The 23301-nt window shown below is 36.1% G+C and overlaps 2 protein-coding genes across 2 annotated transcripts in view; both read left to right on the forward strand.

Moving 5' to 3' along the window:
- The first annotated feature begins 78 nt into the window (after positions 1 to 78).
- LOC112567523 overlaps positions 79 to 23301 on the forward strand; it is a 33101-nt gene continuing 9878 nt past the window's right edge. Inside the window, exons 1-12 of the mRNA XM_025244218.1 lie at positions 79 to 628; positions 1318 to 2064; positions 6369 to 6439; positions 6811 to 7657; positions 10041 to 10111; positions 10485 to 11192; positions 13893 to 14072; positions 14277 to 15294; positions 18360 to 18464; positions 19572 to 19772; positions 20106 to 20155; positions 21170 to 21924. Of these exons, the coding sequence (XP_025100003.1) occupies positions 349 to 628; positions 1318 to 2064; positions 6369 to 6439; positions 6811 to 7657; positions 10041 to 10111; positions 10485 to 11192; positions 13893 to 14072; positions 14277 to 15294; positions 18360 to 18464; positions 19572 to 19772; positions 20106 to 20155; positions 21170 to 21924 (5033 nt within the window). The 5' untranslated portion in view covers positions 79 to 348. The remainder of the gene's footprint in view (positions 629 to 1317; positions 2065 to 6368; positions 6440 to 6810; positions 7658 to 10040; positions 10112 to 10484; positions 11193 to 13892; positions 14073 to 14276; positions 15295 to 18359; positions 18465 to 19571; positions 19773 to 20105; positions 20156 to 21169; positions 21925 to 23301) is intronic.
- Positions 10118 to 13963, forward strand: LOC112569014 (gastrula zinc finger protein XlCGF7.1-like). Its single transcript, XM_025246651.1, has one exon. The coding sequence runs from the start codon at positions 10515 to 10517 to the stop codon at positions 11331 to 11333; it is 819 nt and encodes a 272-aa protein (XP_025102436.1). The 5' UTR covers positions 10118 to 10514; the 3' UTR covers positions 11334 to 13963.

Here is a 23301-nt window from a genome sequence, read left to right on the forward strand (position 1 = left end):
GAATGTAAAATACTACGTTTAGATATAAATGCAATCAATGTAAATATTAAATCACAAAGGTCGATTTTATTTCTTACTGTGAGTCGTTGTTGGTCCGGAAGTGTGATTTACCGCCCAAAATTTTGTGACGTCAGACAGTGGAGGCGATGAAAATTCAACTAGAGAATTTTTCATGTGAAAAGTGGTTAAATATTACTGTTGTGCACATGCTAAATTTCCCCTTACAGTTGTTACCGTTTTGATAAAGTGATGCATGCATAATCTTTGCACATTGCAAGTTGTTTGGCATAATATACAGTAACAAGTAATCTTTGAACCTTTCACTCTCGGACGTGCTGGAGTGTCAACATGGATACCGACAATCCGTGGACAAAGAGTGAAACGTTTGCTTGGAATGAAGGACGCAGAATTGTTGATTTGTTTGAGCTTTCTAAACAGCTTCTGTGCAAGCGCTGTGAAGCTTTGTTAGATCTAAGAAGGATTGAAAGGGAAGACCGATTTGGGTTCGCAAGTGTACTTTATGTGCCTTGTGTTTGTGGTGTTACAAATGAACTGCACACCAGCAGAAAACAGGAGCCAAGTAGCCCATCAAATCCTATGTATGAAGTAAACATCAAAGCATCCATAAGTGAGTTCCGAAAAGCAATACTTTTATTGATTATATGGAAATATTTTGTTCATTATTATTATTGCATCCATATCTTTTCACAGCTAAACTTGCACAGATTTACCTACAGTTTGGGGGCAATAGCAGTTCTAATCTCCTGTGGGTCTGGGGCCTAATCAGTGACAATGTATGATGATCATAGGAACACTAGCATTCAAAACAGAAATGTTGAAATTACATTGATTGTTAAATTTAGAAGAATGCATAGTCATCATATAATGACAGCAAAACAAACAGTGCTATGCCATTCGGCTTATTTAGTGACTGCAACTCATAGTACACAACTATCAGATACTCAGCTGTCATGTATATTCATTTAAGTATGCATTCAGCTATGACACCATTTAACCTTTGTAAAAGTCCATTTATACTTACACATGATATTTTAAATTTGAGTTCAAATGGTTATAAACTGAAGAGATAATTAGTCATGTCTCTTGTCAGTGCCCTTTCTTGTATAATTTTTAAAAAGTTTTAAAATGTTTTTCATTTGTCATTGTGCTTATAATAAAAAACTTTATGGGTGTTTACAAAACTAAAAATACCTCGGAGATTTAGGTGGTGGAGTTCTAAATAGTTGGAAACTAGTAAACATATGCTAAAGCTGATTTTTTTAATAATTTACTAATGTGTAAATTTGTTGTGCACAGATCTGCTTTTGTATGGCACTGGAGCCTCTAATATTCTGGGCTTTCTGGCAGTTTTGGATATACCTGTTCCACCTCCGGATGATTCTTGCCTTATAGTCCCTGTGACATCTGACCCTGGCACATCATGTACTGTGACAACTTCCATGTCGTCTTCGGGAGCATCTGTGGCATCTCTTTCTCTTCCAGTTTCTTTTGACATTCAGAGACAAATGTCATCCGCTGGGGTCGTTTCTATGGACACAATTCATTCTTACCACCTTGAGCATTCACTTCATTTTCTTCATCAGGAAGCTGATGACAAAGCAGATGAAGAAGAAATGAAGCATTCAGTAAAAACTGACATTGTCAGGAAGGATGGTGTCAAGCAGCAAAAAGGACAGCCACAAGAAGTCACAAGGGGAAAGGGGCAACCACAAGAGGTCATACCAAAAACGGCTGAAGGTAGTGATTATGAAGAATTTGTGAACCCAATGGAATGGTCATCAGACTCAGATGTCCCGGAAAAAGCAGATAGTGACAGTAGCTGGAAGGCTGAAGATGAATTTGAGGAGAAAGTACTTAAGAAGAGAGCAGTACGTCCAAGGCCTGTCTTCACAAGAAAACAGAGAAAAAGCAACCCGTCTGTGGAGCCATCTGAGGCAACCACACTGAAGCTGAGGTGTGAAGAGTGTTCCAAAGATTTCCCTACTTTGAGGGGCTACAATATTCACATGAAGCGGGTGCACAGTCAGGAGTCAGAAGCCAGAGGTAGGTTGTAATCTTTATTTTAACAGGAAAGTAATGGCCAGTGCACAATCCCATATGGGCATGGTTAACAATTTCACTGAACTTGCTGGTGGCATTTTGAAATGGTGGTGTTCAGACCAGGCAGCTATCAAATTCTTTAAAGTGAAACAAAAAAATTTACAGTAAAAACCTTGTCCGTTGAAAGAAAGTTGCAGTTGTCCATGTTTGTTTACCATTTAAGATACTTGTAATCATGAAGAGTATTAAATGCCGGATATGTACTCTGTGTGTGTGTGTGTGAGAGAGAGAAAAAGACGGATAGAGAGACATTGCCCTCATCCTTAAAATAAAGAAATGCGGCGTGCATGTCTGAACAATAAACATCAAAAAGGACTACTTGTTAACAGTAAAACCTACTGCTTCTTGTGGGTGTATCATCCCTGAAATAATTAAGAAACAAACTTGCACCACAATTCACTGCACATGCCAAAAGCATGCTGAGAAAGTACAGGGCAGATGTGGACCTTTTTCCTAAATTTTTATTGCGTGTATGCATGTGTGTGTGTGAGAACCTTTCTGAAATTTCTTGTGTGAGCTGTCTTAAGTTGTACCTAGCTTTTCACTGCACCACTATTTGCACACGCTGCTTGACTATTAGAAATAGAAATTATTATTGTTATATACTCATGATTTTACGGAATGCAGTAGTTTAGAAAGAAAGTCAGCACATTTGTTATATTAAGTGGCATTCATCTGGCAAATACTGGTGCTTGGCTAAAAACTCAACTTTATTGTAATTCTTTATGGCTTTTAAATGGTAAAAACAACATTGCAAAGCATAGCTGAGTTCTTTAACTCAAAATGTGTTATATATCTTATGACCATGGCAAGACAATGAAACATTTGCTCACTGCCTTTGTTTCTATACTAAGGAAATGCCAGATAATTTTTTATTTATTGGATTTTGTAAAGTAAACAAGACAGTTTTTCTTTTTTTTTTCATCACAGTTTGTGTGTAGTTTTTTCGGTGAGGGAGATGATTAAATGCGACATTGTATGACTAACAGAGCTGTTAGAAGAAGCAACTAAAATTTGCTTTAAAATATCCTTTGTCTATTTTTTTATTTTTTTGATTTTCAAACATTTCACCAAGTAATCCATTTAAGAAACACTCAAGAAAAGAAAATTATTTTGAAATAGATACATTATTTCTTTCTCTTAAATGACTGATAGGGGAGGGTTAATAAATGTAGCTTGTTATTAATGTGTGGTTTGCTTCATTACAAACAATGATGCATTTATAGATAAATTATTTATGGGATGCTCTAAAAAACCATCTTAACTTTAGAAGTGGTTTTATAGCCCTTGTGAATTTTTGACAAAACTAGTAGATAAGATAAGGTAAGATAAGACTTTATTTGTCCCGGTGGGCAATTCTGGTGCATCTCGAGTAAAATTAAAATTCATACACAATTCCATGCACAAAACTATTCATATCTCATTCATAACCCATTCAAAAGTCGCACGGCTGAAACAACAAAAGACAGCCGCAGTCTGTCTGTCCTGCATGCAGACATACATAATAATACATAGTAATAGGTTTACTTAATATAGAAACCATAATAAAAGTTTTTATAGAAATATGCAAAATAAATTGTGAAAAGACACAAATGCACAAATTTCAGAGTTTACTGTCCATAAATGCTAGAGGTTTTTAGACCCTTAGTTAAAATTGATGGGGATTTTAATATTTCTCTTATACTACATTGCTCTCAATTTTATTAACCATTTGCAGAAAAAAGTACACGTGTTAGTATCATGATTTCTGATGTCAAAGAATCATCTTTGTTTTTGTTATAAATTTGTCTCTTATGTTTGATAACTAATGATGAACTTTTGATTTTCATGTCTTATGTCTTAATATAATTTTACATTTTCAGATCCTTTTGACAAATTTTATTTACATAATTTATGTGTTGGAAGTCCAGAAAACTCTTGTCCATTGTTATAACTGCATTTATTGTATCTTATTAAAATCTAGTATGTGTATATAGTCTTTGTCAAACAATGTGTTTGAGGAATTGTTGTGTTTACCCTTTCACCCCAATGCCTATCTAGCCCCTCCATGAGGTGAGGCACACTGTACAAGAAAACTATATAGCTATATTTTCCAGTAAATATTCATAATGGTTGGCCACATGCTTCAATAATTATATCATCTTCCAGCATTTTGAGAATGTCATTGACATCTTTTGTCACAAAAGTACAGCAATCGTAAGCCACTTGTTTTTTCAGAGCTTTTGTGAAGTACTTGTTTTCCATGGTGTCAGAGCACACTTACAGTGTGATGGTCTATGTAAACCTGCATCACTGCAAGCTTCTCACCCCTGGGCACAAAGCATCCTATAAAATAGGTTACCTAATATATCCAGCAACATGATTGATTCAGTTTGGGAAACCCCAGATTGGAAGTATGGATGGAAACTGCAACACTGAAATCATGTTGATTAAACTTGTGATGGAGATGTTTATAATACATATCCACATGACAAGTAAATTTGTCACATGACAGGAAAGGGATGTATATATATCTTCTCACAATGAGCTGATGATTAGTGGACACCATTTGCCCCAAGAACATTGCTCAGTTTGTTGTCTCTGTTTTTCAATTACTGTATCAAAAGCCAAGGTGAGTAATTTCTTTTGTGTGTGTGTGTTCATGCTTGCCAGCTATCATTTAAATGTGCCAATTAGTAAAAATAATGTAACTGTTCAGGCTGAGGTACTAGAATTTTTCCTGTAAAATGATGGCAAAGGCTTATTATTGCTTCTAAAGATGTGCAAGCAGGCATTTCTGTGTTAGCTGGGATAGAGATAAGACTTTAGATAAGACATCTCTTTTTTTCAACATTCTGCAAAATAAAATGCATTTTTTATCATATTTTTTAATATGTTCACCTTTATTTTATAAATGCTACACTGCCATGCAGAAAACACCAGACTCTTTAGGTTTTTTTTTTTTTACCAGAAATGAACAAATGCATTCAAACTATATTGTTTTAAGACAAAAATAGCTTTGGTTTGATGGAGTTACATTTTTGGATAAATTCTGAAATATAAGGTGTGATTTCTTTTTTAATTAAAAAGAAAGCTCAATGAGTTATAAACTTTTCTTTGCTGACGAGACGAAATAATGAGTTCTGTGACTTTTACTGGCCTTTGCTAAAGAAACCCTCCAAACTATTGTACAGGAGAAGAAGAAAGTCAGACATTTAAGCAGCCCCTGTCCTGCTCCTGTGTGTGGATTAAAATATTTGTCTTCAAAACAAATCTGAGTATAAGAATAGTAGTAAGAAGAAAAGTTGAAAGCTTATTTCTCCATCTACAAGCCAGCTCAATGTGTTGTGAAAGACAGACTACAAGAGAAGTAATTATTAAGCCTAAAACTAAGAAACTCAAGCATCAGAAAATAATATATGTTTCAGTAAATAAACAATTAACTTCAGATTGTTTTCTCTTTTCTTTTTTAAATTCTTGTGATTGTGATGTACACAGTTTTCAAACTACATGTATTAATATGGCACACTTGATATTTGTAGGTACCATTGACAGTCCTGTTCATATTTGTTTACTCTTACCATCACTTTGTGTCTCTTTTCTGAAAGAGGAGAGAAAGGGCAATAATAAGCTGATTTTGTTATAGAAATGACAGATAGGCAATATTGAATTTAAGTTGAATGTGTTTTTCTCTTTACATTAGAAAACAGAAAATGTGTGCTTGTGCATGTACCTAATAGATACAGATTAAGGTGACCAGACGTCCCGCTTTAGGCGGGACAGTCCCGCTTTTGACCTCGTTTCCCGCCTGCTCATCGGGCGGGACGCCCAATGTCCCGCTTTCTGGCTTTCTGGAAAGTCCATCAAATGTGCTGGTTGTCTTTAAAAATCACTTTTTTCGGCGTTCTTTGACGGTGACGACACCATCATCGGCCTGTGTCCCGCTTTTGCCCCCGAAACGTCTGGTCACCTTAATACAGATAATGGTTGAGGTTGGTGACAAGTGCAGACCTTTATATCTTTATTTTACATAACCCTGGGTCCTGCTGAGGATATAAAACATCCTTATTAATGAAATAATGCAGCGTGACTTGTCAACCCTTACTTCAGCTTGCGTGCCCGCTTGAACTCTTGGCTTGCTGAAACACATGGGGTGCCTACATCTGTCCTCTCTCCTTATCCATACAGCATGTCCAATCGCCTTAAATCAGAATTGGCCTCCATTTCTCCACCCTATGTGGCTACATCTTAGTGTAACTTGTTTTCAGTGTATGCTGGTAGTCCTACACAAATCTCTGCTAAGCAGTCTTCTCAGGGCAGTTCTTCAGAGGACCATGAAGTGAGTACATCTCTTTTCCATTCTACCTTTTACATCTGGTGTGCTGTAGTATAATGTAAAAACTGTAAGTCAAACTTGCAGTGTGTTGGTACTGCCAGCATTATTCCTTGAGAATGTGATCTGAGGTTTAAAAACTACAAGGTGCTTTCTTTAGTGTGTGTCATAATACATTGTGTCAAGTAATATTTTTTGGGTCGTGGTGGTATATCTCATTGGAAAAGTGACCCATAATGCCTGCAGAATGGACTAGTTGTGTGGCAATACATATTATACATATTGATAATTTATTTAAGTTTGAAAGTGTGTTAACACATTCAGGATATACATACAAAGTTAAATTCACTTGACCCACATTGTTTATTTCACTTTAGGAAGGCACAAGCAATGAGGAAAAAGAGCTAATGGAAGAGAGTGATGATGAATTTGATAGTAATTCCATCTTGCCCTCTTCAGATGACGATGTGAAAGAGAAGCGTTTTCCTTGCGGTCTTTGCAGCAAAGCATTTACAACCAAGAGACAATTCACTGACCATGTCAAAGTGCATGCACGACACCCCTGCTCCCTGTGTCCATTTACAGGCAGTACCGTCAGGTCTGTTGGACTTCATGAGCTAGAGGCACACAATGGGAAGATACAGCACAAGTGTCCCGAGTGTGGCAAGACTTTCCGTGCCTTACATTATATACGGTCGCACATCTCAAAGATCCATCGTCGTCAAAGCAGACACTTGGCTAAGACCTGTGAGGTTTGTGGGAAAGTTGTCAGTAGCCATTTCAGCCTTATAAATCACAGGAGAACACATACTGGTGAAAAACCATATAACTGTGATCAGTGCTGGCGTTCTTTTGCTGCTGAAAGGAATCTAAGATGCCACATGCTGGTGCACAGTGACAGGCGCAAGAGATTTCAGTGCAGATTCTGCCCCATGGAAGTGTTGTCACAAGCAAGTTTGAAAAGACATGAAAAGATCCACCAAAATCTCCTGGACACATATCCTTGCAAGTTTTGTGGGAAAAACTTTAACAACAAGTATAACCTGAAAGTCCACCTTCGAATTCACACAGGAGAGAAACCTTATGTATGTAATATATGTGGGGTTGGTTTTCCTCAGAAAAACAGTATTGATGTACATATGAAAAAACACAAAATTATAGTCAAATCAGACGACCTGGATGCAGAAATTGGTTTGCGTGGACAGCCAAGGTTTAGCACAATGTGAGGTGCTTTCTGTGTTAGCTGATTGCATGCTGATTTCTTTTGAAAATAGGTTTTGTGTTATTTGTAGAGAAAATAATATCAGAAATATAATTTTCATGCTTTTAGAGATTGCAAGCTATTTTCTTATTCACTCTCTTAGTTTTGTGATTGAACATGGTGTTAATAAATAATGTTATTGAAGAAAGTGTTTGTGCTATTAAATCATTCCTTTTGAACTGTTCACTGCCATTGTGCTACAGTTTTAAAGTTTTCTTACCAAATTTATTTTGATACAAACAATAAATAATTTTTTTTCATATGCTTCTGGAAAATTGAGTAATAACAAGAATTTCTCCTGGGTATGTGTGCCACAGAAATTTCTTCCCCATAAAATTAAAGAGGTTTAAAGCAGGCATGCCAAACTGATGGTCCCATGAAGGCGTCATGGGGCACATTTGTGTTTTCACGTGGGCCGCACACATATACAGTGTCCTTTGTGTGGTTGCAGATGGGCTACATGTTTGACAGGCCTGGTTTGAAGAGCACAACATAAAAGTCTTTGAATTTTTAATTGACTCGCCACAGAAAAAAAGTATATGTGATCAGTGTATGTGTGTTGATATTTTTGTGACATTGATTCCTGTACATTCAAAAGTTCCTTTACTGTGAACATCATCTTACTATGAATGTAAAATTGTGTCATAGTTATTGATTATAATTGACCACATTGTCCAAGTGATGATGAAATACCAGTTTGGTGTGTTACAAACTATCTTCCAGCCATGATTTCTGACTGAATGTTTTCAGATTGTTTATAACATAGTTATTTGACTAGTGAAATTGCCATGTTGCATTAAAAAGGGGGTAACATAAATGCAAACTCACTATGAGCAGATGGTTACTGGACACCACTTCCCCTGAGAACATTGCTCAATTTGCTGTTTTTCAATTACTGTATTAGCCAAAAGACACGGTTGGTAATTGCATTTTATCTCTTCATGCACGTAAATTATCATTTAAATGTGCCAGTTAGCGAAAACATGTAGTTTTTCAGGTTATGTTATTATAATTTTTCTTGTTAATCTCAAGTGATAGCAGAAGCGTCTGCCTGCATCCAAATATTTAAGTAAACATTTCTGTCAGCTGAGAGAGATAAAGTTGCAAATGCCTTTAGAGCAAATATCTCCCTTTTTTGTCAATATTCAGAAAAATAATGTGCAATTGTTATCACATTTAATAAATATGGTCATTTCTACTCACTAAATACTTAACTGGCATACAGAAAAGACTGAGGCAGCAGACTTCAGAGTCCCTTCCCCCTGCACTCAAATAATGCATTCAAAATACATTGTTTCAACAGAAAAATATGTTTGGTTTGTTGAAGAAAGATGTTTGGATAAATTCTGAAATATTCGAGGTGATTTTTTTTTTTAATAATTACAAAAAAAGCTCAAAGACTTAGAAAATTTTCATTGCTGATGAGATGAAATAATGTGTTCTGTGACTTTTACTGGCCTTTGCTAAAGAAACCTAAACTATTGTACAGGAGAAGAAGAAAGTCAGACATTTAAGCAGCCCCTGTCCTGCTCCTGTGTGTGGATTAAAATATTTGTCTTCAGAACAAATCTGAGTATAAGAATAGTAGTAAGAAGAAAAGTTGAAATCTTATTTCCCAATCTACAGGCGAGCTCAATGTGTTGTGAAGGACAGACTACAAGAGAAGCAACTGTTGACCTTAAAACTAAGAAACGCAAGCATAAAAAAATGATATGTTTCAGTAAATAAACAATAACCTTCAGTTTGTTTTCTCTTTTCTTTTTTTTAAATTCTTGTGATTGTGATGTACACAGTTTTCAAACTATTAATATTTGTAGGTACCATTGTGTATCAAGGTACACTTGATATTTGTAGGTACCATTGACAGTCCTGTTCATATTTGTTTACTCTTACCATCACTTTGTGTCTCTTTTCTGAAAGAGGAGAGAAAAGGCAATAATAAGCTGATTTTGTTATAGAAATGACAGATAGGCAATATTGAATTTAAGTTGAATGTGTTTTTCTCTTTACATTAGAAAACAGAAAATGTGTGCTTGTGCATGTACCTAATAGATACAGATAATGGTTGAGGTTGGTGACCAGTGCAGACCTTTATATCTTTATTTTACATAACCCTGGGTCCTGCTGAGGATATAAAACATCCTTATTAATGAAATAATGCAGCGTGACTTGTCAACCCTTACTTTAGCTTGCATGCCCGCTTGAACTCTTGGCTTGCTGAAATACATGGGGTGCCTACATCTGTCCTCTCTCCTTATCCATACAGCATGTCCAATCGCCTTAAATCAGAATTGGCCTCCATCTCTCCACCCTATGTGGCTACATCTTAGTGTAACTTGTTTTCAGTGTATGCTGGTAGTCCTACACAAATCTCTGCCAAGCAGTCTTCTCAGGGCAGTTCTTCAGAGGACCATGAAGTGAGTACATCTCTTTTCCATTCTACCTTTTACATCTGGTGTGCTGTAGTATAATGTAAAAACTGTAAGTCAAACTTGCAGTGTGTTGGTACTGCCAGCATTATTCCTTGAGAATGTGATCTGAGGTTTAAAAACTACAAGGTGCTTTCTTTAGTGTGTGTCATAATACATTGTGTCAAGTAATATTTTTTGGGTAGTGGTGGTATATCTCATTGGAAAAGTGACCCATAACGCCTGCAGAATGGACTAGTTGTGTGGCAATACATATTATACATATTGATAATTTATTTAAGTTTGAAAGTGTGTTAACACATTCAGGATATACACACACAAAGTTAAATTCACTTGACCCACATTGTTTATTTCACTTTAGGAAGGCACAAGCAATGAGGAAAAAGAGCTAATGGAAGAGAGTGATGATGAATTTGATAGTAATTCCATCTTGCCCTCTTCAGATGACGATGTGAAAGAGAAGCGTTTTCCTTGCGGTCTTTGCAGCAAAGCATTTACAACCAAGAGACAATTCACTGACCATGTCAAAGTGCATGCACGACACCCCTGCTCCCTGTGTCCATTTACAGGCAGTACCGTCAGGTCTGTTGGACTTCATGAGCTAGAGGCACACAATGGGAAGATACAGCACAAGTGTCCCGAGTGTGGCAAGACTTTCCGTGCTTTGCATCACATACGGGCTCACATCTTAAAGATCCATCGTCGTCGAAGCAGACACTTGGCTAAGACCTGTGAGGTTTGTGGGAAAGTTGTCAGTAGCCATTTCAGCCTTATAAATCACAGGAGAACACATACTGGTGAAAAACCATATAACTGTGATCAGTGCTGGCGTTCTTTTGCTGCTGAAAGCTCTCTGAGATCCCATATGCTGGTGCACAGTGACAGGCGCAAGAGATTTCAGTGCAGATTCTGCCCCAAGGAACTGTTGTCACGAAAAAGTTTGAAAAGACATGAAAGGATTCACCAAGATCTTCTGGACACATATCCATGTGAGTTTTGTGGGAAATGCTTCAACAACAAGTATAACCTGAAAGTCCACCTTCGAATTCACACAGGAGAGAAACCTTATGTATGTAATATATGTGGGGTTGGTTTTCCTCAGAAAAACAGTATTGATGTACATATGAAAAAACACAAAATTATAGTCAAATCAGACGACCTGGATGCAGAAATTGGTTTGCGTGGACAGCCAAGGTTTAGCACAATGTGAGGTGCTTTCTGTGTTAGCTGATTGCATGCTGATTTCTTTTGAAAATAGGTTTTGTGTTATTTGTAGAGAAAATAATATCAGAAATATAATTTTCATGCTTTTAGAGATTGCAAGCTATTTTCTTATTCACTCTCTTAGTTTTGTGATTGAACATGGTGTTAATAAATAATGTTATTGAAGAAAGTGTTTGTGCTATTAAATCATTCCTTTTGATCTGTTCACAGCCATAATGCTACAGCTCAATGTTTTATCAGTCAAATTCATTTTGGTATAAAAAGAAATCCTTCTGCTTAAAAAGTCAGTTAACAAAGAACAAGAATGCCCTAAGTGCTGTGTGCCTACCTGAACATTTTGTGTTTTGAGATTTCTGTTAAAGCATTTAAAAGAACATAACAAAATATTAATTGCAATATAAAATTATCAAATGTCAGATAATTGATTAAGATTATAAGTCTTTCATCATCTACGTAATTTACCATCTATCTTTTGCAAGAAACCATTGGAAACTGTTTCCCAAGTATATTGTCAGCATTGTGTTTTAGATGAAATTTTTAAATAATCACAAGAAAACAATCTTTCTAATTCAACTAGATGCACATGTTTCTTCAGGCATAGGTTTTTGTGCCTAGCAGTACCTGAGTTTTGACTTTGTGTCGCAGGATTCTGTACCTTCAAGTTTTGATTGAGATAGTGTAGATGTGGCATATCATTTCACTTGAGATATAGTCTTTTGCAGATGAAGATTTTTTAATTTTTTTTGTAGCTTTGATAGTTTTGCAGTCATTGAAAAGGCTTCCAGAATGCAATGATATATATATATTGAAAATGCAAAGCTCTAAAGATTTTTGCATCAGTAGTGGTGATACTGTTTGCAATCAGAAATATCTGCACCATTGTTGTCCTTTAACATTAATGTATCCAAATGATTTGTGAAAAAGGAAAATGCATGCATGTGTGTGTGTGCTTGCATGTAGGCATGCTCAAGAAAGAAATAAAGGTGGCAGGTGTGAAACTTGCACATTACTCTGTTATTTATATGTTAACTATTGAATTATAACTGAATCTCTTATTTAACAAGTAAGCAGTGCACTTATGCACATCACTTGACCCCTCTCTTTGTCACACACACATATACATATATGAGTGTGCATACATTTAAACAAGCTTTTCATCTTTTTCATAATTTTTTTTCAAAGCATTTTGTTCAGAAATAAAATTTTCTTTTTCAGATGTAAAGATTACCAATTTCTGGTGTTAATGAATATACTTCCAATTCCTGTGTTTTTCTATCATTTTAGACATTACTTTTATTAATCTGCCATTTTTTTAATCCATTACACAGTCATGGTGGGAACCCCTAAAGTTTGATGTGCACTCTTCAGGCTGACTATAGTTGCTTAAGAAAGGAATAGACAGTGATAAAACAGTAGGAACACTATGTGACATGAACGAAAACAGGTTTGAATGATAGTGGTGTTTCCTGTTACATTTGAAGACAGGACTGCTAGTATTTCCTTGCAGAGAATGAGGATGAATTCACAGTGTTTATGCTTGAACGTGTTTTCATGACCATAAGCAGCATGGTCCTTACAGACAGCACACACTGTTTCACACCTATACAAACTGCTAACACTCTTTTCTCTGTGTGTGCTTTATCAAGGCTTGATTACTGTGACTTTGCTTTTGGATTGCTCACTGCATTCACAAATTCTAGAAAATAAAAGACTGAAGCTACTTACCTGGAACTTTAAATCTAAGAGATGGGACTATGTCTCACTTGTCCTTCATTAATTCTTTGCCTGATTGTGATGAGAGGAATTCTGTGTGTGCCATGCTGAAAGAATATCTCTGTTATAGAGTAATATTTTACATTCTTTTTACATGCATGACTTATTTTACATTCCTCTTACATGTGTGACATTAAAAGAGGAAATGGCTTTGATATATAATGAATTACTTAGTCTTAAAAGTATTATATCACTGAACTTCAGTCGTGAACAAGCCTTCATCGGTGTTTAGGTAATAAAATGTCTTCAGTATGGCTCCAAGATGACTTATATTAAAGTATTTCAGCTTGAACGACACTTTAGTCTATAGTCAGAGGAGGCTTAAATGAAGGTATATCTGGTTTTAAAAAATTCTTTTCTTTTGTGAAAAGATTTGAGTACCATGCACCTCACACTTGTAAGGAGTGTGTATTTGGATACTGTTTAACATATGAGTGATTAAACTGCTGGGTAACTACCTGGAATCCAACCATCTGTACATGTGCAGAAACATGCATGTGCACATGCACATTGCGTTTCTCTGCTCTAACCAAACAAACAAAAAATGGTGTTAAACATTCACCTTGACCCTGGTGTGTAGGATGTATGCATGTGGCATGTCAGCATGTGGATAATTTAGCTGAATGTGGAAAGCTAAGCATGCACGCACCACTGCCTGGTGCCATTCCCTCATACAAGCAGCTTACAGATACAGTTCGTTGCAAATTGCCATATATGAGTAGAGTGAATAGAAATCACTAATGTTGCTGTTCACTCACATGCTTACAAACAGGCAAACAAGGTGCATGCACTCCTGCCACCACAGCCATCACTGGCCAACAGTACACTCTGCTCTCTTGGCTGCGTTTCAGCGGGCCGAACTGCTAGAATTAAAAAGACTGTTGGCCTTGACCCTGAGCGTGCATTTCCTGACTTCATGCAGGGAGAACCTACTTTGGCAAAACATAGGAATGTAAGTAGCTTCTCATGATACTGTCTGAAATGAATAGCATTTTCTGTTTGTCAACAAGTAAGCTGACAAATCTGTGGAATTCAAACCTCTGACATGAGCATTGTTCATTGTTCTGCTGATTTATCAGTGGAAGATGTTTATTGAATAACATTCATACTTTTAGTCCAGTAGTCTACAATTGACTTTTTCTTTTTGTGTGTGTAGGGGTCCGAGAAAAAGCCCAAAACAGACCTGTATTTTTCGTCGAAAGGCGCAGAAGTTACAAAGCGAAAATCATCCTCTACACCTGAGCATAGACTTGAATCATCTGTCCAAGAACTTAATGACTGCAGTGATCACAGCAGTGATTCTGAAGAGAAATATGAGGAAAAAGATGCCGATGGTGAGGAAGAAAATGAAGACGACATAGAAGAGGAGGATGGTGGGGGTGAAGAGGGAGAAAACGAGAAAAGTGCTGATTGTGCAATGCAACAAACAAAATCAGCCCAGTCTTTTACTACAGAAGAGGAAAAGCGATTCAGGTGTGAATTTTGCAAGAAAAGCTTTGTAAAAAAGAAAGGCTTAAGAAGGCACAAGCGGCTGGTGCATACAGCCAGGAAAGGTCACAGCTGTTCCAAATGTTCCTTTCGAACTAAGTCCATCCTTGAGCTTAGCAAGCATGAGCGGTCCCAACACCCTGGAGAATACTCCTACCACTGCCAACACTGTGGAAAAGGATATGCCACGCAGATAAACTTAGGGGACCACATCAGCCGTGTACATGAAAGAAAATACGAAAAGACTTGTGAAATTTGTGGTCTGGTGCTGCCGGGGTCATCCAGACTGATAGAACACCTGCGAACACACACTGGAGAAAGGCCGTACAAGTGTGACAAGTGCTGGTGGAGCTTTGCACAGCATGCCACATTTCGGAGACACTTGATGGATGTTCATGCTGAGGTGCGCACAACATACACATGTAGCATCTGCCAGCTACAGCTGTTGTCCAAGAAGTCTCTGAACAGACACATTAGAAATCATGCTGGCCTGGATCGGTTTCCTTGTGAATATTGTGGGCGTATCTTGTCCTCTAAATCCAACCTAAAAACTCATGTCCGTCTTCACACCGGTGAAAAACCATACACATGTCAAGTCTGTGCTGCCTCGTTTGCACAGAAAGCGGCTTTGGATGGTCACATAAAGAAACATCAGCAGAATACATCTGTAGAGAATGCACACTCCTGCCAATGAGAATAGGCTCATATTTGAGTGTTGAAAAGACATGAAATGAAAAGTGATGATTTCTTGATCTATTGTTCTAGTCTTGAGCCATCGTGATTTTGGTTATCAAAAGCTGTGGGTGATTGAACCTTTAGTTTTCTATCCAAGTGTAAGGAATTGTTACCAATTTAACTTGTAGAACTGTTTGAATTTCTGTGATAGTGTTTATTGATTTGTTATGAGAGCTGCTAAATACTTTCGGGCTGACAAAAGTCTGCTAATCTTTGTAAATTATGCTGCTGCATAAATTATGTGAAGGGTTAAAATAATAAATTTGCTTTTCTCATCCTAGTTTTTACATTTTTTTTCTTTGATCTTTAATCCACTTTCATGTCTGGAAATGTTTTGTGTTCTTTCTGATCTTAATATTCTGCTTTATCTTTTTTCGCTCGTCTTTTTTTGCCACTTTACGCTCAGTAGCTTTTTCTGTAGTCTGCATTATAATGAAGAGATCATGTTTGCAACATTCTGAGCTTCTGTTTGGAATTCCAGTATAATCAAAATATTGTGGTCATATGTTACTGTGATTGTTCAGTCAGTAATACAGCTTAGTCCAGACATTGAAATATATTTAATAAAAGCACTTTCTTCCTAGAAAACAAAGCAAAATGGTTATACCTTGAAACACTTCTAAAACTGTTTATTTACTTTGATTGTACTAGATCATCGCTTTAATAGACATACTAAGTCATAACCATGAAAGTGAAGAGAAATCACACCCTACAACTCATGAATCAAAATCAAATCAAATCAAATCAAAACAAACTTTATTGTCTGTAGAGGATACCCAGGACAGAAATTTTTCATCGCTCACAAGGGCAGGCATACATACTCAACATTTAACACACAGTTAGGAGTGAAGATACAGGTACAAGTACAAGAATAAGGTTGATAACGATGGAAACAATTTTACCTTCATGTTCATAAGATCTTTATTAAGATTATTAGTTTGGGAATTACTAAAGCTGTCATCTCTCTTTCTCTCCCCATTTTGTGTGTGTGAAAGAGTGCATGTATCTATTTACTCATCTCTCTCTCTCTGTGGAATACTGGAGAAATGGCTAGTTGAAGGAGAAACAATAGATTAAAAAACTTCATAAACTTTATAGTGATCCTGCTTGCTCTTGCGATGATAATGAAAAGGACAGAGGTAAAAAAATAAACACATGAGCCCACAAAAGTCACATGTTTTATAACATGTGAACAACTTCAAGGATTCTGTTTCAGATGAGATGAGGATTCTGTTTCAGATGAGATGAGGATTCTGTATTAATAATCATACTAGTTACTATATTAAATTGTGAAGAAAGATAATGTTATGTAGGCAGGTGGCAGCTCACATCTGTTAGTGCTAAACTGTACTGGTATTTAAAGTTATTCTATGCTAACCCCTATGCTACACTTTAGATATATACTCACTCGTGCATCTATACTTCTGAAATTAAGCATTGTTTTGAAGTTTCTGTCACAGTTGATTTTTGCTTTTATTTTTTACTTGTTCCTGATATAATTGATTCATCATTGCTTAGCTTGTCATAGTTTTGCAGCTAGTATGATCTATTCGACATGCTTAGGTTTTGTAAAGGCATTTTACAGGTAAATAACACAGTGTAGGTACGTCTAGATTTTGTGCAGCTAATGTTTGTTATATGAGTTGGTTATGCCGAGAATAGAAATTCATCTTATTGAACACTTCTAGACACACTACTGGAAAGAGGCACATTGAATAGTTCCATCATGAGTTGTGGACAGCTAGATACAGCAATGAAAAATGTGCTTCAGCCATAGTTTCAGCATATTTTATGGTCATAAGCCATATTTTTTATTGTGGAGTAGACCTTTATTTAGCAGGTATAGCAGACAAAATCAACAATTATATATACACTGTATAGGGCAAACATTTAAAGTTTTAAAAAAAAGCTTACCAAGTACAGTTTTGAAGTCCTGAGGATTTTCACTGCTTTTGCAAGGTGAACATAAGAATTATTCACTTTTTTACCAAAGACTGTAAATATTATTTAGTGATACATTCATGATTTTATTTTTGTGTAGGTGCCAAATAAAAAAAAGCAAATGTGAAAAAAATCTAAAAACTGCATGTACTTTGGGAGTTTTTCAATATAGTTTAAGTAGTTGTTTCTCATCTGCTTTTTAGCTTTTCACCCTGTGTCAAACAAATGCTTTTAACTGCACACAAGCATGTACACAGATATACATGTCCACTATTAGGCATAAATTATTACAAGAATAATTTCAGAAATGTTAAACTTTAAGCTTCGTGTTAAGTTAAACTACTGACAACAGGGCTGCTCTGTACCAGCAATGCTCTTCTTAAAAACTTGTAAAAAATGCCATTAAAAAAAAAATCTTATTCGCAGCAATGACTAGAATTCTATCTTCAATCAAGAACTAGTATATCATCATGGGAAAAATTTACCATCACATAAAGGTTCTGATTAGAACACAATTTAAAATTTCTGTGATGTGTCAAACCGTAGCATACACTTTCATGAAGCTGGGAAATAAGTCAGTGTGTGCACATACACAGGCATGCCTATATATGTGTGCACATGAGTTTGTGTGGGGAGGGGATCGAGTCATATACTTTCTGTACATATAGGATTAATGTATATTAAGCAAGAGATTTGTTTTTATTTAGTTCGGCTACTGTTACTCTTTTTATATTTTACATTATCTTTTTAACAGTGTTTTGTATGATTCATTATAGTTTCTTCATTCTAACTTGCTTTTAAAAAAAAATTGTGTTACAATTTGTATGATTCTTTCCTTCTTTTTTTTATGTAATACTTTCCTAAGAAAATGTCTTGAATCTTCTTGTGGAGTAGAGGTAATATTTTGAATAAAATCTCACAAAGTAGCCGTCTGCAGAGATGCATATTTAGTATTGCCAACAGATGATAGCATTTTGCAGAACATGTATGAAAAATTCGTTTGATTCACTTCTTTTGATTTATTTTTAATAAGATATTACTGATTTATTTTAATTAGTTGCTTTTATTGCCCCAGGGGAATCTCAAGATATGCTGAAGAGTTCAGGACAACACGAAGAGAACAAGGAACAAACAGAGGGCGAGAATCTGGATGAGTTTGAAGACAACCAGCTACTTAAAGGTGAGAGGGAAGTCAAAGAAGAGGGTGAAAGACACATGAAGGTCAGCAACCGTTTTTATGCATGAGCTGTGTACATCATATTGCACATCTTGGACAAAGGCTTTCTACATGAAAACTCTTCTTTCCTTCCATTGATGAGTATCCGATCAATCAGTGAAGTACAAAGTTGCTGAAAGAAAGGTTACAAATGACAAATTAGAAATTTTGCAGATCTGAAATAAAAAACAGGATTTATTTTGTGTTCGTACTAATTAATATTAAATATTCTGATTAAGCAAATTGTTCACATAATGTATAATATGAATATGTTTGTTATAGATGGCTTGCACATTCAGTCTAGAAACTGCTGTTCACATGCAAAATGTATTATGTGGTGAAATGTCTGTGGGATGACATGTTCTGTAATATGTCATTGTAAGTAAATGTATGTGCTCATTGATGTTGGTGTCGATACACATTTGTTGTTTCTTTTTACAACTTGATTAGAATTTAATGTTTAATCCAGATGTTTATACAATTTATGTTCCAATTTATAAAAATTGTGCCACAAAGAGCATTAATTCCACCTAATGTTGAAGATATTTTAAGACCACAGGTATATTTATTATGTTGGCTCGTCAGAACGGAATTGACTGATGCAGCATTGTGGTTAATAGTTTGTGGGACTTTCCACCATCTCTTTTACGCTGACTTTTTTTTATATTTGTGTTTATAACATTTTGAGACATATTAACACATTATATTACCAAAGATAATGGTTAGAATAAAATGTAATATATGGTAGAAATTTCTTTGATTTCCTTTGAAATATAATAAAAATGAAGAAAAGTATGCATGTGTTAAGTATGCATGTGTACATGCAAAAAGGTATAAATTCTTTTTAAAGTGGTTCAAAAGGGAGAGGAGTTGGATTTGTTTCTTAAAAACTAAAGCTCATTTCGCATTCACTGCAAACTGTTATTACTCATCATTAGTACACACTTCATTTTTATTTCTATCTTTAGATGTTGAAGCTATTTTCAAAACTAGTGAGTGATGTTATTATTTTTAATATCATTATAATATTCTGTGAATATTAGGTCATTTTTCTGCATTATGTATTCTCAGATGAAGACAACTTGGGTGACTCTAACTTCGAGGCCACATTTCCTTGTGATTCTGAAATCGAGGAGGAGGAGACTGAGGATGAGATACAGGAGAAGATCAAGGATGTGCTGTATGCATGTTCTATCTGCAGCAGAGCATACATATCCGATCTTGGCTTTCATTCCCATATGAAGAACAAACATCAGATTCCCAATGCAGATGGTAAGAACAAGACCAAAATTAAGGGTAAATTATGTGCACAATTTACATTTATATTTAGAATGCATGAAACTGTTTCTGAGACAAAAATGTCTATCAACAGCTGAGAATACACTGTGCTGCAAACTTACTTTATGGCATGATTTTTGACAAAGAAAATCTTTTTTTTCTTTCTGATGTGTTTACATGTGTGCCTGCACATACACACACGTGTGTGTATATATGCTCCCTGTGTATAAATTGTTGTCTGTGTTCATGGTTGTAGACATGACATTTGATGTGATCTGGAGTTGACACTGATTAGACTAAGAAAAAATATGTATTTTGTTTTCACAGTCAAACAACATGAGCTGCCTGTTGGTGGCACTGTGGCCAAATGCTGTAAGGTAAGGATTGTGTCTTTTTCTGAGACTTGCTTTCCCACCAGTCCCTTTTTGCGTTGTAAATTTGTTTTAATTTACTTATTCAGAGAGAGGAGGGAATTGTGTGCATAGTCATATATCGACAGTTAACGTTACAAAAAGCTTCAAATGCTGGCACACATTTAGTATCTTCACAATTGTGTATTGTGTTTCTGCATGACATTTGTGTTTGCATAATATTTAATTTCATCCTTTTTATGATTATTGTTAACACATAGCCATAAGCTCATGTCTTTGTGTGCATGGATGGGTGCTGATTCATGGAGAAGTATTGTTTAGAGTTAACCATTTGTCAGAAGAATTGGCAATGGCTTCAAGTCAGATGATGGAGCAAATAGCATGAAAAAAGGCAGACAGTTCCCCTTCTGTCCCTGATAAATAGCAGAGAAAAATTATCTGATGGATATGCTGTGAAACTAACTTTTAACTTACAATCAGAACATAAAAGAACATATGAATGTTCAGACTACTTTCTCCCCCGATGGATATCAATGTCTAGTGGTGTATGTAACAAATTGAAAGTATTTGTGGATGCTTATGCCTATGGAAATGCATCCATACACATATAAGCTTATTTCTGTTTGTAAAAGGAAATTTATGTAATGGCTGTTCAATCTGATTCAGTTTTTTTTCATAATAAAAATGCATGCATCACATGAGGCATTTGAACAGTCAACACGCGAAGCATGCATAGTTTTCAAAAACTTAATATCAGAAATATTTACAACTGAGTTCTTTTTTTATTATATTTTTGTTTGTTTTTGCTGCCCTTTCCCCTTAGAATTCAGTAAATGAGCTCTTGACATAGAATTTGGTTTCACTGGCACTTTGTAAACCAACAAAGAGATGCAAAATTTACCAGACGTCCTTAACAGAGGGAAAAAATTGCTAAATTCATCATCCACATTCCTGTGATGGGTCCATGTATCCATGCTTCCTGTGTGGGTGAAGACATTCAAGACCTGTTCCTTTGTGCAGGCATCAAAACCAGGCTTTTGGTACTACCGCTGTCTGACCTGCAAACGAGTATTTGGAAAACCTGAGAGCATGGCTCGACACTTGCGTATTGGTTTTTACCTGCAGGTTACTTGTGAGACTCTGTGTCCGGAAGGCAGGAAGCTAACCATTCATGGAAAAAGTGAACTCTTTGCACAACATAAGCGCTTTCTTTGTCACAAGTGTGGCAAAGAGATCTTAGGAAAAAAGTCTTTTGACAATCATGTGAGAAAGCATATCCCTCCTAGGAAAATTCTCAGCTGTGAAATGTGTGGTTTCTCCACCCGACTTCACACATCTTTTAAAGTGCACCTAGAGACACACAAACTGGTGCGTGTAAGACCCTGCATGTGTGATATCTGCGGCAAAACATACTTCGATAAATCTGCTGTTAGAGATCATAAAACACGAGCACACTTACGAGACAAAGAGTTCAAATGTTGTGTGTGTGGTAGAGTATTCTATCTCAAACAGGACATGGTGCGCCATGTAAAGACTCACCAAGGATTGCGCCCACACAAGTGTGAAGAGTGTGGACAATGCTTCTCTACTGGCTACAACTTGCGGGTCCACCAGAGGATACACACTGGAGAAAAACCATACAAGTGCAAAGAGTGTGAGGCATCATTTGCTCAAAAGAATAGTTTGAATGTGCACATGAAAAAGCACCCAAAACGGGAGACCGGTGATTTATTTGAGTCTCATGACTCAGAAAAGAATTTAGAATCAGATATTTAACATCATTGTTTCTTATTTTCCTTCTAGAGATTATTTTAATTAAACTTTTTAAAGCCTGTTTGAGCATTATCTTGTATTAGATAACACTGATTGTTATTCAGGCTCTAGTACCTTTAAAGCAAATGTTTCCAAGTAGTGTGATCATGTAGTGAATTAAGAAACATAATATCATGTAGAAATAAATTTTGTAAGGCAAATGTCAGTGTAAAGAAGCTTGTAAATATCTTCACAGAACAGCATGCTATAGCCACTCAGCCATTGACCTTGACAGTGTCTTTGGCAGTTCTCTGAAAGGTTTTTGTTTTCCTGGCATTGACTGCTTCCAGCAATGCTTTACTTGTCATGGCCTTAACTCAAACATGCATTTACGTATAAAGTTATCTCCAACATCTGACCATTACGAAACTTGAGATTGGATCCCAAAGTTTCTATGAATCAGGTCATTGTACTAGAGCACCCAACCTTGCTGCAACTGGCACCCATCAGCTCTTTGTCTCTCACTTATATTCATCCAATGACCATGCAGCTCAAGCAGCTCATCCAACGAAATAACAAAACTCTCATGTGGCCATTGTGATTGACTTGCTGTGGGTTTTTTTTTCCTAGGGGCAAGAAGGCTGGCATATTGTGATTACAATTTTCTTTGAATCTTTGAACTTTGGTGGAATCTAGTTGAACATCTATGTATTATGTGGTATTATGTTCTGTTGAGTTCTTCTTGTTCATTTTATTGGTACATTGCAAAATGTTTCAGAGTGACATATTGCATCGTGTGGTAGATTACATGGTTTGATGCAAGAAATGTGATACAGACCATTTTATTAGATTCTCACCTTTTTGGGAGAATATCATTGCTTTTGTGTTACCGAAGACTTTTCTTGGAAATTACTAGCATAGAGCTGTCTATGCTTATGCTTTTTCAGTGTTATTGTTTATGCAGAATGAGGCAAAACATGAAATATGATTCTTAATGTTGTTTTCATTAATGTAACATGTCTGTTCTTGCTCAAATCATTGCTTCAACTTGCCACTGTCAGCGTACAGCACAAGGAGACAGCAGAGTAGCTAGTTAAGAAGACTGACATGGCATAGAAAGTCAGATACAAACAAAACAATTTACTTTGTGAAATAACTAACATTTGTTATTATCTTTGTTCAAACCAAAGAAATACAAAAAAAAGCTAGTGCATTGCTTGGGGTTTTTGAGGTCTTTTCTTCTCTTTGTTCTTTCTTTTGCTGTTTCAGATATACTTTTTTGAAATAAAATCAAGTAGATTTCAAGGGTTTACTTATGTGCAATTTATGGCTTAAGGTTGCTACATCATCACTATGAGGCCATGCATGTGTGCTGTCCCATCTTTCATAAACATTGTGAC

This window comes from Pomacea canaliculata, linkage group LG7, assembly GCF_003073045.1.
Source record: "Pomacea canaliculata isolate SZHN2017 linkage group LG7, ASM307304v1, whole genome shotgun sequence".
NCBI lineage: Eukaryota > Metazoa > Mollusca > Gastropoda > Architaenioglossa > Ampullariidae > Pomacea > Pomacea canaliculata.